Source organism: Gigantopelta aegis, chromosome 10 (assembly GCF_016097555.1).
Source record: "Gigantopelta aegis isolate Gae_Host chromosome 10, Gae_host_genome, whole genome shotgun sequence".
NCBI lineage: Eukaryota > Metazoa > Mollusca > Gastropoda > Neomphalida > Peltospiridae > Gigantopelta > Gigantopelta aegis.
The window spans coordinates 3,534,316-3,554,716 of NC_054708.1; the positions used below are offsets into that span (position 1 = coordinate 3,534,316).

At 38.9% G+C, this 20,401-nt stretch overlaps 1 protein-coding gene across 3 annotated transcripts in view; it reads right to left on the minus strand.

Annotated features, from left to right (window-relative positions):
* The window catches only part of LOC121384632 (influenza virus NS1A-binding protein homolog), an 89,049-nt gene that overhangs the window by 6,395 nt on the left and 62,253 nt on the right, over positions 1-20,401 (minus strand). For all 3 annotated transcript variants that reach the window (XM_041515097.1, XM_041515098.1, XM_041515096.1), the window contains 10 exons: positions 18,401-18,750; positions 17,151-17,275; positions 13,899-14,027; positions 11,770-11,888; positions 10,441-10,560; positions 9,526-9,673; positions 4,954-5,199; positions 4,033-4,278; positions 3,438-3,563; positions 2,145-2,318 (listed from right to left, as the gene is read on the minus strand). In XM_041515097.1, the coding sequence (XP_041371031.1) occupies positions 2,145-2,318; positions 3,438-3,563; positions 4,033-4,278; positions 4,954-5,199; positions 9,526-9,673; positions 10,441-10,560; positions 11,770-11,888; positions 13,899-14,027; positions 17,151-17,275; positions 18,401-18,720 (1,753 nt within the window). In that variant the 5' untranslated portion in view covers positions 18,721-18,750. The remainder of the gene's footprint in view (positions 1-2,144; positions 2,319-3,437; positions 3,564-4,032; positions 4,279-4,953; positions 5,200-9,525; positions 9,674-10,440; positions 10,561-11,769; positions 11,889-13,898; positions 14,028-17,150; positions 17,276-18,400; positions 18,751-20,401) is intronic.

Here is a 20,401-nt window from a genome sequence, read left to right on the forward strand (position 1 = left end):
TTACAGCCCTCTTGCACAGTGATTGAGATTAATTTTTTTTTAGGCAGTATCCCAGTTGGATATTAACATTTGAAAATCTGGTATCCCAACTGAGAATTTAGTATTATATGGTATCCCAGTGGGATACTGAGTTCTTGAAGTCTGGTATCCAAAATTAAATTCTGGTATCCCCGGGATATCGGGATACTGTTAATCTCAAACACTGTTGCATACTGGAAACAGCACAGTGTGTTTTGTTCTCAACTAAGCCATATAGCCAAACATCTCAGCAAGTGTGGTGAGCCCGTGTTCAGCACTGCTGGGGATGTAGAAACAGCACAGAGAGCTGCACTTTCCTTGTGAACATATCAGTTTTTAGTTTAAAAAGAACAACCAAAAAACCCCCAAGGGCCTATTTTAAGATTTTAATTGAAAACACATAGTTCCCACGGCAATTGCCATGCTGTGATATTAATTGCCTCAGATCAGGGGCTATACTCATGGAAGTTTTTTTACTGCTGAATAACAATTATTTCCGTAAGTTACAGGGATAATCTTTATATTTTAATATTGTGTTGATTTCTTGCAAAAGTTACTTGTTTACAACTGCTGTAGGCAAGTTGAAAATTGAGCCCAGTAAAAAATACCTGCATGCACGAATGTATCTTACACAAGCATTGCAAAACAGAGCTATCTATACAACTTACCATTAACATTCTCGATGCCTGCTCCACGCCGGGGGACATTGAGGTGTCGAGCGAATTCCCAGAGCTATCCGTACAACTTACCATTAACATTCTCGATGCCTGCTCCACGCCGGGGGGCATTGAGGTGTCGAACGAATTCCCAGAGCTATCTATACAACTTACCATTAACATTCTCTATGCCTGCTCCACGCCGGGGGACATTGAGGTGTCGAGCGAATTCCCAGAGCTATCCGTACAACTTACAATTAACATTCTCTATGCCTGCCCCACACCAGTGGACATTGAGGTGTCGAGCGAATTCCCAGAGCTATCCGTACAACTTACCATTAACATTCTCGATGCCTGCTCCACGCCGGGGGACATTGAGGTGTCGAGCGAATTCCCAGAGCTATCTATACAACTTACCATTAACATTCTCTATGCCTGCTCCACGCCGGGGGACATTGAGGTGTCGAGCGAATTCCCAGAGCTATCCGTACAACTTACAATTAACATTCTCTATGCCTGCCCCACACAAGTGGACATTGAGGTGTCGAGCGAATTCCCAGAGCTATCCGTACAACTTACCATTAACATTCTCGATGCCTGCTCCACGCCGGGGGACATTGAGGTGTCGAGCGAATTCCCAGAGCTATCTATACAACTTACCATTAACATTCTCGATGCCTGCTCCACGCCGGGGGACATTGAGGTGTCGAGCGAATTCCCAGAGCTATCCGTACAACTTACAATTAACATTCTCTATGCCTGCCCCACACCAGTGGACATTGAGGTGTCGAGCGAATTCCCAGAGCTATCCGTACAACTTACCATTAACATTCTCGATGCCTGCTCCACGCCGGGGGACATTGAGGTGTCGAGCGAATTCCCAGAGCTATCCGTACAACTTACAATTAACATTCTCTATGCCTGCCCCACACCAGTGGACATTGAGGTGTCGAGCGAATTCCCAGAGCTATCCGTACAACTTACCATTAACATTCTCGATGCCTGCTCCACGCCGGGGGACATTGAGGTGTCGAGCGAATTCCCAGAGCTATCTATACAACTTACCATTAACATTCTCGATGCCTGCTCCACGCCGGGGGACATTGAGGTGTCGAGCGAATTCCCAGAGCTATCCGTACAACTTACAATTAACATTCTCTATGCCTGTCCCACGCCGGGGGACATTGAGGTGTCGAGCGAATTCCCAGAGCTATCCGTACAACTTACCATTAACATTCTCGATGCTTGCTCCACGCCGGGGGACACTGAGGTGTCGAGCGAATTCCCAGAGCTATCTGTACAACTTACCATTAACATTCTCGATGCCTGCTCCACGCCGGGGGACATTGAGGTGGCGAGCAAACTCCCACAGCTATCCGTACAACTTACCATTAACATTCTCGATGCCTGCTCCACGCCGGGGGACACTGAGGTGTCGAGCGAACTCCCAGAGCTATCTGTACAACTTACCATTAACATTCTCGATGCCTGCTCCACGCCGGGGGACATTGAGGTGGCGAGCAAACTCCCAGGTGTCGAACTCCGGGTTGTAAACCTCGACGGAATTCAAACAGTTCCACCCGTCACTACCACCAATCGCATACAGGCGACCCTTGAAGGCTCTCACCGCGGCCTGGAATCGAGCTGAAAACAGCAAGTCACGGGAAAACTACTTAAGTAAAGAACAGTTTTATAATTCCTACATTGTCCTGATATTACTTACTTTTTTTTAAATAGAGAGTCACGTGAAAGCTACTTACTTAAAGAAGTTTAATAATTCCTACAATGTCTTGATATTACTTCTTTTATTTAAATAGTGAGTCACGTGAAAACTACTTACGTTAAGAACTATTTATAATTCCTAGATTGTCTTGATATTACTTCCTGCTTTTTAAATAGCGAGTCACGTGAAAACTACTTGTTTCTAAATAAAGAGGTTAATCATTCATACATTGTCTATAATGGGATTTTTTTAAAACAGCAAGTTGACTGAAATCTACTTGTTTCTAAATAAAGAGGTTAATCATTCATACATTGTCTATAATGGGATTTTTTTAAAACAGCAAGTTGACTGAAAACTACTTGTTTCTAAATAAAGAGGTTAATCATTCATACATTGTCTATAATGGGATTTTTTTAAAACAGCAAGTTGACTGAAAACTACTTGTTTCTAAATAAAGAGGTTAATCATTCATACATTGTCTATAATGGGATTTTTTTAAAACAGCAAGTTGACTGAAAACTACTTGTTTCTAAATAAAGAGGTTAATCATTCATACATTGTCTATAATGGGATTTTTTAAAAACAGCAAGTTGACTGAAAACTACTTGTTTCTAAATAAAGAGGTTAATCATTCATACATTGTCTATAATGGGATTTTTTTAAAACAGCAAGTTGACTGAAAACTACTTGGTACTTAAAAACAGTTTTATAATTCATACACTGTATTGATATTACTTCTTCTTTTTGGCAGTGAAGTTTTAAATGTAATAAATGTCTGGGCTATGTTGTAGTGACATAAAAGCCTATAATGGCTCTACGATATCGTAGCACTAAGATAACTATAAAATAATATCTGGCCTGCATTTTAGAGATTTAAAATTTTGTACTAATCAACAGTAGTTGCTCAAATTTTTTTTCCACAGTTTTGTAAAAATATGGTTCGAACAAAAATATTCATCTGAAGCAAAATGTGCCTTCAGCCAGTGCCTCAATCAATCATTTTTGACCACACTCATGGATGTTCTGAGTTGGGTGCTGACCTGTGTTCAAGGGTGAGATTCTCTTCCAGCTGTTTGAATCTGAATCGAAGACTTCGCACTTCTTGACGGGGTTCTGCCCCATACTGCCGCCAATACAGTACACCTTCCCTTTGAGCACTGCTACACCTGAATAAGGGGAGAGAAAAAACACATTAAATTGAAAAGCCAAGATTTCCCCAGATTTTAACATTTTAAAAATACTTCTTGTTATTCCAATACTTGTATAACTAATAATGAATAATGTTTAAAATGAACAGAGGTACTAAACGTTTGAAGAGATTTTAAGTAAAATAATCCAGATAACAGCTGTTATTAACACTTACGAAAAAAAACATCTGCATGGTCTATGAAATATAAAATTTGATCGTGAAAAAACATCATCTGCATTGTCTATAAAATGTAAAAAACATCATGTAAACAAATGTAAAATCTGATAAACACTCATTTTTATTTCAGGAATAACACTTGGATAATGAATCTGTCTAAAAAAAAAAAAATTAATCTCTTGTTCTGCTTTTCTCTCTCTCTCTCTCTCTCTCTCTCTCTCTCTCTCTCTCTCTCTCTCTCTCTCTCTCTCTCTCTCTCTCTCTCTCACCTGGAGAAGACCTTCCCTCAAGGAGATCTGCCACCAGTGTCCAGCTGTTTTTAACTGGGTCGTAATACTCCACAGACATCAGCTCGGTGTGCCCGTCCGATCCTCCGATGGCGTAAACCTTCCCATCAAGCTGTGCGGTGGCATGTCGCCCCCGTGCCACCATCATGTTGGGCAGCGGCCGCCACTCGTTTGTCTCCAGGGTGTACTCCTCGGCTGAGCCCATGATGTCACCGCGGTTATAGCCACCTGGTGAAATCAATTAATGTTTAACAACACTCCAGCACAAAAAATACATCGGCTATTGAGTATCAAACATGGGTAAGTCCATGAATGAAGTAGTTACCAAGTCAACAAAAATTCTAAAGTTAATTTAAAACAGGGTAAGTAAATACAAATTTAGAGTAAAATTAATTATTTCGGAAACAATTTCAAAACAAGTTCAGGATGGAATTGAAATAAAACCTGATAATCAGTGGGACAGTTAACTCATAAGCGATCATTCGATCATTCTGCCCTCGACGGCCCTGACACCAAACCCTCTACATGAGTGCTACAGTTTAACTCACCACAAGCGATCATTCTGCCTGCTACGGCCCGGACACCAAACCCTCTATATGAGTGCGACAGTTTAACTCACCACAAACCATCATTCTGCCCGCGACCGCCCTGACACCAAACCCTCTATATCAGTATGACAGTTTAACTCACCACAAGCGATCATTCTGCCCGCGACGGCCCGGAGACCAAACCCTCTACATGAGTGCGACAGTTTAACTCACCACAAGCGATCATTCTGCCCACGACGGCCCGGACACCAAACCCTCTATATCAGTATGACAGTTTAACTCACCACAAGCGATCATTCTGCCCGCGATGGCCCGGAGACCAAACCCTCTACATGAGTGCGACAGTTTAACTCACCACAAGCGATCATTCTGCCCGCGACCGCCCGGAGACCAAAGCCGCAGCGTGGTGTGTTCATGGTGGGCAGTGGATTCAAAGTCTGGTGTCGGTCGAACATGTTGAACTTGGGCTGACTGCCGACGGACACAGGGGACTCCGACCCCTCCGACCCGCTGTTGTACGGACTCAACTGTGGGATGCGGAAATGGAGCGATATCATCGCCAGCTTGCCGTTCAGCATCACCAACGCTAGATAGGTGTGGCCTGGAACAAAATAAACACTCTGTCTTAGACACTAACGAAACAATCACCAACGCTAGATAGGTGTGACCTGGAACAAAATAAACATTCTGTCTTAGACACTAAGGAAACAATCACCAACGCTAGATAGGTGTGGCCTGTAACAAAATAAACATTCTGTCTTAGACACTAACGAAACAATCACCAACGCTAGATAGGTGTGACCTGGAACAAACTAAACATTCCGTCTTAGACACTAACGAAACAATCACCAACGCTAGATAGGTGTGACCTGGAACAAAATAAACATTCCGTCTTAGACACTAAGGAAACAATCACCAACGCTAGATAGGTGTGGCCTGGAACAAAATAAACATTCTGTCTTAGACACTAACGAAACAATCACCAACGCTAGATAGGTGTGACCTGGAACAAACTAAACATTCCGTCTTAGACACTAACGAAACAATCACCAACGCTAGATAGGTGTGGCCTGGAACAAACTAAACATTCCGTCTTAGACACTAACGAAACAATCACCAACGCTAGATAGGTGTGGCCTGGAACAAACTAAACATTCCGTCTTAGACACTAACGAAACAATCACCAACGCTAGATAGGTGTGGCCTGGAACAAAATAAACATTCCGTCTTGGACACTAACGAAACAATCACCAATGCTCGATAGGTGTGGCCTGGAACAAAATAAACATTCCGTCTTGGACACTAACGAAACAATCACCAACGCTAGATAGGTGTGGCCTGGAACAAAATAAACATTCTGTCTTAGACACTAACGAAACAACTGTAGCCAGATGTGGGATCCAAATATGGGATTTAAAAACCCCATCCTTTTAAAGCTTGGTCAACATCAATTATAATTACACATGTATGAACACACAGTAATCATTGACAATAATTAAGATGCCAACACAGGAAGAACAGGATTTCTCGTTTCTTGTCCAAAAAAGAGAATGATTTGATATCCCATTGTGACATTTCTTTTCCACTTTGTGCATTTAATTACCAAATGTTTGGCATCCAATAGTTGATGTTTAATAAATCAATGTGCTCTATTGGTGTCATTGAACAAAGCAAACTAACTTTTTATCTATGTTTTAACATTACTTTGGGAACCATATAAAAATGCAAATAAAAAAAATATTACTCTTAAATTATTGAAATAGCTATGTTGGTACACATATTGTGTATGTTACAGTTTTTTCAGGACTATTTTAAAGGTACTAAGTTTGTATCCTGACCACTATCCAGACAGGTGGTAGTTACTGTATGTTTGGAGCTGAAGATGCAAAACTGTGATCCTGGAGTCTCTGAGGGGGTTTACTTACTAATGTATGCAAGATGACTGAACACATGTCACTGGCTTTTTGAAAGGCAAACAGGAAAGTCTAAACTAATTTGTAACCTTTCTGAAGAAACTGTCACGAATGTTAACAGTACATACCTAAAAGACTTGAAGGTTTTGATTCTTACCTACTTTACCTTTAGGAAAACTCCCTGAATTAAGACACCAGTTACAATGTTCTCAGATATCTCTCCCTTCACTAACTTGAGAGTATGTAATAAAAATAAAAACCATCGTAAGTACTACATCTAGGTGGTTATGCAGAGCTAAAAATTCAGAGAAGAACTTTATCAACATAAAGGATTAAAAACGTCAAAAAACCCACCTTACTATTTATTGAAAAGAATAACCAATTTGTTAGTAACAGTTTATCCAATTTTAAAGCAAAAAATAATATATATATGTGTGGCTGCATGACAAAAGGTGCCACATGGTCAAAAAAAAGAAGAAGGTGTTTTTGAAGGAATAAGATAAAGCACATTCTACAGAGCATAATTCTGTTTTAATTATGAAAATCTGATGAAAACTTTCCGAAATATTGAACTTTTTGTACAGACAATTATGATTTTTTTCAAAGGACCATCTTTGAGAAAATGAAGTCCGAAGTTTTACACAAAAAACCTGATTCATTATTGCTTGAAATCTTCATTAATAATAATAATATATGCCAACCAAGTTATTCTGTACTCTGTAACCATGTAATATTTGTTTTAACAGTATATGCCATTGACAAGAATTTATATTGAACCTCCATTATACATTCCCCCCCCCCCCTTTAAAAAAAAAAAAAATAATAATAAAAAAATTAAAATTTTTTTTTTTTTTTTTTTTAAACAAAAAAAACAAAATGCACAATAGTATCCACCATCAATAAAATGAGAAACTATCAGTGCTCACACCAAATATGAATGCTATGACTAGACAGGAATATTTAGTCAAACATAAGTCAATAGTTCTCCAGCTTTGAACATACAGTAAGTTCTCACATACCAGGTTGTAACACGGCCAGAGTAATGAGCCCGATGACCACCTCAATTTCAGTAAATAGATTCGTTTGATTAGTTTGATTCGAAATCCGATTCCGACTCACTCTGATCCCTAATTACAAAGTAGTCCATAATAATGTCTTGTAACACATCGTCAGAAGCAATGTTTCTCATACTGGCATTGATGTTTAACAGCGAAATCAACTGGCGAGCCACCTCAGCTTCCTTTGTTATTACACATGCTGGTCTCACGGGCGCCGCCATTTTCTCAATTGATACCGTGAATCGAGCAGGCACTTGTTTTTTTACATGCTCGTCTCGATTTAGCTCGATTTAAATACGTTTCACGTCTCGCATTACAACATATACAGTCTTAGTACTACTTCAAATGCATTTTTACTTCATAAATTGAACAGACGATCGCACGTTTTTCTTATTTCGTAGTTTGGGAAAAAGTAATTGTTGAATTTTGCCACGGAAATTGTCTCAATGCGCATTACTCCTACATGACAAATATATCTGCGCACTTGCTATATTTAGAAAGTAGAGTTCACGACCTTTCCAGTGGCATGCAATACTTGGCGTTGAAAAGTCCAAGTTTTATAATAAACTCGGCCAAATAAGTGATTAATTCTTGCGTAATTAAAGACAATTAGAATTTGACAGGTTGTACACAATCACCAAATAACATGTTTTATTGTTTTATTTTAGGAAAAACTATGTATTAGTATGAAAGTTAAGTTGTTTTAAAAACTGTTTGTGCTAAAAACGAAAAAAAAAAAAAAAAATGTATTTTATTGTAATTGGCTGTTACGCGATATTACAATGCGCGACATCCGGCACCTTTTGTCGTGCAGCCACACATATATATATAAATTTTTACTCACAGGTTTTTTTTTTTACAGTTAGTGTTTTTAGGTGTCTTACCAGCCGTAAGTTCAGCCAGCAAACGTTTCGTTAACGTTCACAAACTATTTGATTGGTTCCCAATGTGGCCATTTGGTTTACCGTGAACCGCACAAACCAGCAGGCGGACGTTTTTCCGCTCGGTCTGGCTGAACGCAGCCTATTACTTTTCGATGATTGCTTATTCGTAAACAGCGCATAGGATACGTTTACTGATATATTTTGTGCATTGGTTCAATGTTTGTATGGATATTTTTGAAGCATATTTCTACAACCGACAAAAACATGTAATGATTAAAAAGAGCAGGTAATTCAAGATTAGGAACATAATATCAGCGATATAAATGTTTGGTGTATTAGTAAATTTGGGAACACTTAATTACTGTCTATTGTTATTATGCAAAAATTGAAAAAATATGTTCCTTTCGGCTCTCTTAGTTTTCAATTTGGTTCATAAAAATGGGCCAACCACCGCTTGGCTCCAGGCCAGACTAATCTTGATAAAACACTATGTTTCGAACATGCACGTATTCGAATGTATGCTACGCTTTTGAAGCCAGTTTAAACTGAAGGTTGATGACCTGACTAATAATTCGCTAATGTTTTACTCATTGATTATTCAATTTAATAAATTTTTGGAAATATTTCACGCGAATCCAAATAGATTCGGATGTTTTATGCTTGCGCGAATCCTGGCGCGAATCGGATTTGGAGATTCGTGCGAATTTTTAGCCCTGTTATGTGTTAGAAATCTTTTAAAATTGGAACACTGAATTTCATGAACTTTTACAACTTGTAAACAGCAGTTGTCTTACAATAATGTTTAAATTTTTTATTATAAAAATGTATCCATTAATTTTCAAGATTTTTGGGGACTTAATTTTACCCTTCGAACCCTCTGGCAGAAACTCTGCTTCAAAAGACACATACACACACACCACGGTCTTTTTATACCAGTCATGGTGTGCTGGCTGGAACGAGAAATAGCCCAAATGGGCCCACTGATGGGGATAGATCCTAGACCGACCATGCATCATGCGAATGCTTTACCACTGGGCTACGTCCCCCTCTCCCTAAAGACACGGACACTGACCTGCATTTCTGTAGCATGCGATGACGGTCCACTCGTTCTGCTGAATGGGCGGAGTCTCGGGGTTGATGCTGAACTTGTGGAACGGCTGACCCCCGCTGTTACTGCTCGAGTTACTGTCCACCGAATCACGGCCACGGTTCAGACCACTCTAGAAACGGAAACAAAACACACATGATCAAATCCGCTTTAAAAAAACATCATGCAGTTTTCAAGTGTAGACGAGTATAACACTAGCGTAAGAAGGTAAAATCTTACCTGTATGAGACACAGCAGGTGGAGAGAGAGTCGTGGGGTGGCAGGTCACTTTCATGTTCTTCGTAACATGCAGACGCCAGAAAGTGCACTTATTGATAGGAAAAGTCACATGTCTAATATATAAGCATCAACATAGTTCAAATAGCATTCCTAAACATAATACTGCCATTTTCTCTCTGCTTGTTGCTGAGAACAACAGGTCTTGCCACTGGCAAAATTATATACAATATTTTGGGTGGGTTTCAATGATGCAAATTATTAGTATGATAGTGGGTTAACACTAGGACCGTACCATGAAAATTATTTAAGGGCAGTGATTATCTGCTTCCCTAACTTAAGATTATGGGGAGCCATTTAAGATATTACCACACTGATACTATATAAATTCACATACTAAGGGAGCTAAAAAGTACTAATGAAGAGAAAAAGTGATAGCTCCCTTTAAATGGAGAGGTTAGGGAGACGCTGATTTAAATTTGGACTGAAATAAGAGGCATCCACATACAGAAAAAACTTGGTAGTGGCTCAGGAAGATATATCATTGACAGTTGTTACTAAGTGCAGCAAGCAGAGAGATACAAAGCCCCACCTGCCCAGTATGACTACACACGAATGACTGTGTTAAAGCTAGTTGTTAGACCGAGAGCCGCCGGGACTCACCTGTCTGCGGATCAGCTTCTTGTAGTCCTGGACGACCTCATCCTGTTTCAGGTTCTCTATCTCGTCCGTGTCCGTCACGTTCTGTAGAGTGTTGTCCGACGACAGCAACAAAACATTCACCTGTCAAACAGTAACAGTTTTGTTAAGTATAGTGTAGGAGAACCTACAGACAACCAATACTAAAAAAAAATATCATCCTAAGACCCATTTTGCAAAGAGAACTTAGCGCTAAGGTAGTTACGCATTTAAGGCAATCTTAGCACTAAAATCGCTTCGTAAAATGGGACCTTGATTTTTTTTGTAGAATACAAATTTTTTAAATAATACAAAAAGAAGACAAACATTTAATTACATTAAACCGATGTTGAAATAGGTAGCTGACAAACCCATTAACTAAAGAACAATTAGAATAAAAATGTTGAGAAAATCCACTGCAGCCTATCAATAGCTAAGAACCTGTCACAAGTGCATCAGACAAGTCACAAGTGCATCAGACAAGTCACAAGTGCATCAGACAAGTCACAAGGGGCGGGATTTAGCTCAGTCAGTTGAGCGCTCGCTTGAGGTGCTTGCATCGCAGGATTGAACCACCTCAGTGGATCCGTTCAATTGATTGGATTTTTTCTTGTTTTAACCAGTGCACCACAACTGGTCAAAGGCCGTGGTATATGCTTTTCTATCTATGGGAAAGTGCATATAAAAGATCCCTTGCTGCATTAAGAAAATGTAGTGGGTTTCCTCTATTGACTACGAATCAGAATTACCAAATGTTCTGTGATGAAGTTACGGACCTGACACAAGACGAGTGACCTAACTGTTCTGTAATGAAGTTACGGACCTGACACAAGACGAGTGACCTAACTGTTCTGTGATCAGTTACGGACCTGACACAAGACGAGCGATCTACCTGTTCTGTGATCAGTTACAGACCTGACACAAGACTAGTGACCTAACTGTTCTGTGATGAAGTTACGGACCTGACACAAGACGAGTGACCTAACTGTTCTGTGATGAAGTTATGGACCTGACACAAGACGAGTGACCTAACTGTTCTGTGATGAAGTTATGGACCTGACTCAAGACGAGTGACCTAACTGTTCTGTGATGAAGTTACGGACCTGACACAAGACGAGTGACCTACCTGTTCTGTGATGAAGTTACGGACCTGACACAAGACGAGTGACCTAACTGTTCTGTGATGAAGTTACGGACCTGACACAAGACGAGCGATCTACCTGTTCTGTGATGAAGTTACGGACCTGACACAAGACGAGTGACCTAACTGTTCTGTGATGAAGTTACGGACCTGACACAAGACGAGTGACCTACCTGTTCTGTGATGAAGTCGATTTTGGCCTTGTGACTGTCCAGTGTGTTGTGTGCCCAGTCAAGAACCAGCTCAAACAGGTGGTGGCGATTACTCGAGTTCAACAGGTTGTCATCAGCTCCTATAAACAAACACAATTACTGTTATTTCTGTACAACTACACAAAAAACACAATTTCTGTTATTTCTGTACAACAGCTCGTACACACAAACACAATTACTGTTATTACTACACAAAAAAACACAATTACTGTTATTTCTGTACAACTACACAAAAACACACAATTTCTGTTATTTCTGTACAACAGCTCCTATACAGACACAATTAGTTATTTCTCCTAAACATAAACATAATTACCATTATTTCTGTATAACAACTCCTACACACAAACACAATTACTGTTATTTCTCCTACACACAAACACAATTACTGTCATTTCTATACAACAGCTCCTACACAATTACTGTTATTTATGTACAACAGCTCCTACACAAACACAATTATTGTTACTTCTATCACATATTAGGGGAAGCTAAAATTAGTCTCCTCTAACTACCATATTTTTCGGCATATAAGCCACTATGTTTTTACTGTGAATTGCAAGGTGCGGTTTATAACACGGTGCGCTTTATTTATGTCACGTGATACAATTACAATGTCATGGCCATTTATGGCCAATTGCAAAAGCCGGACCTTAACAAGGACATCAAAACAGTTTCTTGATATCTTTAACACCACTGTTTCTAACCTGTTTGTAATGTTTTTAATTAATATATCAAAATTTAAGTTTAGTACGAAGCTTGCGAATTAAAATCACATAATCGGAGTACCTGTAATGTTTGTGTTAAATGTCGACATTTCCAATTTAATTAGCCCGCTAATTTATACAGAGAATAACGTTGTTGTAATGTATTTCATTATATTGCATGTAATTATATATATATAATTCTCGTCAAATATATATATATATTTTAAAGGCCGTCGTTTAAAAGTTATAAAATAATGTCGGAGCTGTAAATGATCGATAGGACTGTGCTTAGTTTCGGTTCATTACCACTCCAACTTGACCCGACCTTGTTTGAATATGTAATTTTTGCACACGGCACGCTAGTTAGATTACAGAGAAATGTGTGTTTTGCAATCGAGTGAGTAGATCTACTAAGAATTTTCACTTGTGCCTCTTTTTGGGGGGTTCACGCTTTGTAATCATACGGGGACAAATAAAATATTATCATGTTTGGGTTTTTTTCTTTGCAACTAATGCAAGATTACGAAATTAGCATTATCAAGTTCTTGTTCATATTTTCGTAAAAATAGCGGGGTTTGTCAACGGTGTTTTGTTTACGAAACTTTCCCATTAGGTGAAATGAAACTGAAAGCAACACAATCAACAATTATTTATTGTTTGAATTTAAGGGAGAATGGATCTCTTTATTATTATTAAATAGAAACAATAATTAACTGTAATTAAGATTGTGGCTTTATTTTAACTGCGGCTTATTTAAAGATGCGGTTTATGTACGAACAAAGGTTGGAACTTGGTCTAAAAACAAGGGGTGTGGTTTATACACCAGTGCGTGTAATAAGACGGAAAATATGGTAATGATAGTTCCCCAATAACGGCCAGGCCTGCAAGCTCATGTTGTGAGTAAATGTACCGCCCTCAAGAAAACTCGAACTCTACTACACATGTGAAAACCAAACAGAAACACATACCAACAACTTCCACCTGGATGCGAGGTACACTGTAGAACTGTTTGGTGTTTTTAACCTTCTCTATGTTATACTCTACTACAGGTGTAAAAAACAAACGTGAACACCTACCAACGACTTGACGCGAGGTAGATTGTAGAACTGTTTGGTGTTTTTAACCTTCTCTATGTTATACTCTACTACAGGTGTAAAAAACAAACGTGAACACCTACCAACGACTTGACGCGAGGTAGATTGTAGAACTGTTTGGTGTTTTTAACCTTCTCTATGTTATACTCTACTACAGGTGTAAAAAACAAACGTGAACACACAACGACTTCCACCTGGACGCGAGGTAGATTGTAGAACTGTTTGGTGTTTTTAACCTTCTCTATGTTATACTCTACTACAGGTATGAAAAACAAACGTGAACACCTACCAACGACTTCCACCTGGACGCGAGGTAGATTGTAGAACTGCTTGGTGTTTTTAACCTCCTCTATGTTGGTCTCTATGTATTGGTCCAGCTGTCTTCTGAACTCGGAATCAAGAAGAGATGTACGAATGTCTGCAAGGCAAAGTCGAACCGAGATGATTGAAGTGATTGATATCAAACAGTTACACAAATAATTAGATCATGCTAATCTTAATTTTTGAATATCGAACATCTGCACAAGTTCACCCTAGTCTTAAATGATGACTGGCCGTATGTTTAACAGATCTCTCAAATATTTTCGTTAAAATGTTTTGACGAGGCAGGTTAAACCCATCTAATTACAATGAAGATGATAGTACATTTATTTCCTACAACGGTAATACTACTCAAAACACTTCAAGGAATTTATCGCTTTCTTATCGATATGCTTCAAATAACTTATGCTTTTTCAAACACCCATCAACAAATTGTTTTAAACTAGATTTCTCAACAACCAGAGACCTCAAGGTTAGTTATCAAAGTGTCCAAAACACATTTACAAAAGTAAACTTTTATCAAAGTATAAAGTTAACCAGAATCGTGACATACTAACTAAGCCATTGGTTGGGAAATTAATAGAACTAGCCTCAAATAAGATTAAGTTTTAATGAGTCCCTATTCCATTTGTCATGGATAACCTACACGTACATCGATTCTGTTAACTCTACACGTGCATCCGGCCTGTCAACTCTACACGTGCATCCGGCCTGTCAACTCTACACGTGCATCCGGCCGGTCAACTCTACACGTGCATCCGGCCGGTCAACTCTACACGTGCATCCGGCCGGTCAACTCTACACGTGCATCCGGCCTGTCAACTCTACACGTGCATCCGGCCTGTCAACTCTACACGTGCATCCGGCCTGTCAACTCTACACGTGCATCCGGCCTGTCAACTCTACACGTGCATCCGGCCTGTCAACTCTACACGTGCATCCGGCCTGTCAACTACACATACATCTGGCCTGTCAACTCTACACGTACATCCGGTCTGTCAACTCTACACGTACATCCGGCCTGTCAACTCTACACGTACATCCGGTCTGTCAACTCTACACGTACATCTGGTCTGTTAACTCCATATGTACATCCTGTCTGTTGCAATGTATCATATGGAAAAAAGATGTGATTTCCATAATTGCATTCATCATGAATAATGCTGCCATTTTTACATTAAAATGACAATACAACTTACAACAGCTGGGTGAACTATTGCACTAATTTGTTTTACAGTACTTCTAATGTAAGAAAATGTCACGATATACAATTAAAGTCCCAGGTACAAATGTATGAAATGTGATGGACGCTATTCAACCATTAGCTTAATGTATCTGAATGTTAGATATTCCTTGGACTGTCTTGAGTAGTAAAAATAAAATGAACAGAAAACAAAAAGTGGCACCACTTTGAACAAATATGGAGTATCAAGTGTTAACATTATGTTGAAATGCTTAGCTAGTTACCTACAGATAATACTAATACAACGGTAAATGACAAATATGGAGTATCAAGTGTTAACATTATGTTGAAATGCTTAGCTAGTTACCTACAGATAATACTAATACAACGGTAAATGACAAATATGGAGTATCAAGTGTTAACATTATGTTGAAATGCTTAGCTAGTTACCTACAGATAATACTAATACAACGGTAAATGACAAATATATTTATATAAAAATTATAAAAACATACACATAATGTACACACTATCCAAACAGTATTTTAAAACACAATAGAAAATACTAAAATACCTTAAATATGTTCTGTCATGCTTGAAATGTGTACATGAATTTATAATGTATTTCAAACAGACAATACCAACCGATAAGCAAAAAATCAAAGGGCAAATAAAGTATTAAAAATTATAACACAATTTTGTGCCAAGTATAAAATATATGTCCATGTAATATTTTCTACAAATTCACAAGTAGTTATCTGCCCTTAGATATTTTGGTGTAGGTGAGGGTGTACTAAAAAAACAGCACATTACTACATGCTTACCTTTAGCACAGGCTAGACCCATTCAGTGAAGCTTACAGCCAAACACTGATAAATATATAATTTGCGAACAGTCTTTGTAACATGAATACAGTCACATCTTAACTTCAGGGTTCTGCTCGGCTGGGGGGGGGGGGGGGGGGGGGGGGGGGGGGGAGAGGGAGAGAGGAAGGGACTGGGGATGGGGGGGATTCACACGTATTAGATTATGATATGATTAGTCATGTGGGAGATTGTGGACTGTCCAGTGATTTTGAAGCCTCGGTGGCAAATTTAAAAAATGTTTACCAGGCGGGTAGTAGACAAAAGACATGCGATGTAATAAAGGTAAGAAATGATTCTCTGAGTTTATCCTATCTCTTGAGTTTCGAACAGTTACGTTCCTACATAAAATGGCAAGTTATCACAAACATTAAGCAGTTTTCAAGAAACTTCATGCTTCCATTATTTGGGACTAATATGGTGTAAAATATGTATTGTCTGTCAGTTATGGCTTCAGAGTAGGTCACAAGCTTAATGTTTAGAATCATTGAATTTAGTGAACTGTTTTTTTTTGTTAAATCAAAAATTGAAAGAAACAATTTTAACAGAACTTAAGGAAGAAAAAAAAGGGTAAAGATATAAAAATACTTAACCAAACTGTTTCCCTGCATTACACGTACATTATTTTATTAACAAATTTTTAAAAATAATTTAAGTAAACTTAGCAGTTAATCTAAATGTTAATTTCACGTACCATTGTACCTTATCAATAGTACAAATTATTAAATAAAAAGAATTTCTAATTAAATATTTAACATCAGTAACTATAAAATGATTTAATTGAGGTTTTTTAATATTCATTTAAACTGATCATAAAATAGCATTACATTTATAAATTTTTAAATTATATTTGAGAAGTTTCACGACACCTCACCAAAGAAATATTTTACAAATTAAAATGAAATTATCAAACAAAAACAAAACAGAAGAAAAAAGCATTGAAATTTATATTTTATAAGATATATGTTAATGAGTTTTACAAAGCGTAATGAAAATTGATTTAAGTGATACATGCCGACTAAATGGATGGAGGATTAGAAGGGGGCAGCTTACCGGATCACTGGTCACGTTGCGTCAGTACGGCAAGAGACACCTGAAATGTCAAGGTAGAGACATGACACAAGCCGGGGCCCCCGCCATGGAGAGCCCCCTGCTGTGGATGAAATGAAGATACCTAGGCAGTTCACAGGGCTCAGTTTAGCTGCCAGGAAGTTGGCGCAGGCGCGCGACGCCAGATCCATCTTCAGCCGGAGCGCCGTCACGTACAGTGGCTGAACCTCTTCCGGGGGCACGTTCATCCTAAAAACAGACACATCTTACTCATCCTGGCAAACAGACACATCTTACTCATCCTGGCAGACAGAAATATCTTACTCATCCTGGCAACAGAAATATTTTACTCATCCTTGCAAACAGAAATATCTTACTCATCCTGGAAACAGAAATATTTTACTCATCCTGGCAAACAGAAATAGTTTACTCATCCTGGCAAACAAATATTTTACTCATCCTGGCAACAGAAATATTTTACTCATCCTGGCAACAGATCCTGGCAACATAAATATCTTACTCATCCTGGCAAACATAAATATCTTACTCATCCTGGCAACATAAATATCTTACTTATCCTGGCAACATAAATATCTTATTCATCCTGGCAACAAAAATATCTTATTCATCCTGGCAACACAAATATCTTACTCATCCTGGCAAACTGAAATATCTTACATCCTAGGAAACGGAAATATCTTATTCATTCTGGCAAACAGAAATATCTTATTCATCCTCACGAAAAGGAAATGGGGGAGGGGGAATCACATCAGTTATTAAGACTAGCATCTTGGTCTTTTTATATTCAGTGTGAAAACATAATGAGCATGAAGCAGCCAACAAGTTATCAACCAGTAAATCCTGAATATATCCAAAAGTTAAAAAATGTATTTATACTCATTAATACAAATGATGTTGTAAGGCAACAAATTATTCCATTTTTATTTTTTGTGGATAGTTTGCTGTACTATTTTTATCCAATTTGTGACAAATTAAAAGCATATTAATACATACCAGTACTAATTAAAAATGCCGAGACAAAAACTAATTAATAAATATTAATAATTTATATATGCAGTAAATTAATTTTGTATACCTCCCTCTATATATGTCCCTACATACATATTACAACACATGTACATCTTAAATTCATTCGTAGCACGTTTAAAGAAAATAAAACCAACACCTGGCTTGTTTACCAACCTGCATATATACATAAACGTACACACCACACATATATACATCTTAAATTCATTCATAACATGTTAAAGCCAACATCTGGCTTGTTTACCAACCTGCATATACATGTATACATGAACGTATACCCCACACATATATACATGTTAAATTAATTCAGCTGGCTCTTGTACGTACCTGCCTGTATACATGTACGTTAACAAATGCTCAAAACTGGTGAAGTCAATGTCCTTCAACTTGAACATCTCCAGCGTGGCCGACTTATCTCCCTTGGTGAACATGTCGAAGAGGAGCGGGCTGCACGTCGCCAGCACAGCACGGTGTGCCGGGAACTCGTGGTCGTCCACGATGAACTTCACGTCACAGAACTCACCGCTCTTGCGGAGCGCGTTCAGTGACACCAGCATCTCCTCCTGGTAGTTGGAGTTCAAGAACGAGAAGTACGAGTCGAGAGAAACCTCTGTGTCCGGGCTAGAGTCACCGTTCATCGTCGTCATCGTGTAGTCGTGATCCAGAGGGATCGTAACCTGCGCCCAACAAACATTTAAATATTAAATTTAAACTAAAAAAAAAAGAAGAGTTAAACTGCAACAAGCAGTATTCTAAAACTATCACTTTAAAAAACCCATGATATCAAAACTGCAACCAACAATATTCTAAAATTAGAAAATTTGTTTCTAATTTTCATTATTATTCATACTTACCTAGTGCTAGCACAACAAATATGCTATTCAACCTGAGTCATACCTACACACTGCAGAATTCTCTCCCTTGCCGGATATGCGCAATGCTATCCTTGCACGGGCTACCTGTAACTTCATTCTCGGTTCAAAGTCCACCCACCGAGGGAAAGCCTCATAGGGGTGGGTGGGAGTTATAGTTTGTTGTGCTAGCACTAGGTAAGTATGAATAATAATGAAAATTAGAAACAAATTTTCTAATAGTCTTATTCAACTTACTGTGCTAGCACAACAAATATGCTATAACGGACGTGCAATGACACCGTTAGAGCACGTGAATTCAACATTAATGGGAGGAGGTAAGAAAATAGAGGACTTACCCGTACCCAAAAAGCTCCTTTGAAGTAATGACATGGAGATAGGACGAACCACGACATACGGTAACAAGGAGTCAAAAAACTTTTGGGAATAAAAAGGGGCTTCCCAAAAGAAAAACTCATCCCCATGAAAGGGAGGAAAAACATCTCCCCAGGGAGAGGAAACGGTAGACAACACTACAAAAAAAAACCCCATCCCTCAGAGAAGGGTGGAGTGTTAAACATGTCCGAAGCGTGAATCGATGGCAGTCGGACGGAAAAGAGGTCGACCCTTTTCCATTGAGCCGCAATGACTGTCTGTATCCTACGCGTACCGTCAGGACCAACCGCCATATCCCGGAAATAGAAATGGTCAAAAGTGTGCCGTCCTTTCCAAACCCCTGCATTCATGACCTTTATAATATCTAAAGAGTCATGAAAATTCAGGGAAGCAGAAATGGCTCGGATCTCATGTGGTTTAACAGAGAAATTCCGTAACACATGATCACCCACCATCTCATATGCTAGCTTGATGGTAGCTGCTATCCATCGAGACAAAGCATTTTTTGTGACATCACCCGGCCTAATGGTATAAGAAATAAACAATCTCTTTTTACCCTGCCGCCGGTTTTTCGTATGCTCCAAATAATACTTCAATGCTCTCACCGGGCAAAGAAGTCTATCCGAGTTATCAGATGACAGTGTACGAGATAAACTGTGAATGACAGTAGGTGGAAACTCTTCCCCCGGAGACTGGTTTTTAGCAACAAAGATAGGGTCGGTACGTATAGTGACAGACCCGTCCGAATTGTAATCAACCAAGTCATGCAAAAAAGCATGTATTTCACTGATCCGACGACAAGCTGCCAGTGAAACCAGAAACAGTCTTCCACGTTAAGGCACGAAGACTAGCAAACCTCAACAGCTCATAAGGCGCACCCTTAAGAGCATGTAACACCAGAAAGACATTCCATTTCGGAATAATGGAAGGTCGTTCAACCGTGGATTGTAATGATTTAAGTAAATCATGCAACACCAAGTTCGTAGAAAAGTCACGACATCCACACTGTTTAAGAGTAGTGAAAATCGCAGCTCTGTGACTTTTCACTGTCGTGACTTTAAGTTTCCTTTCTTGGACCAAC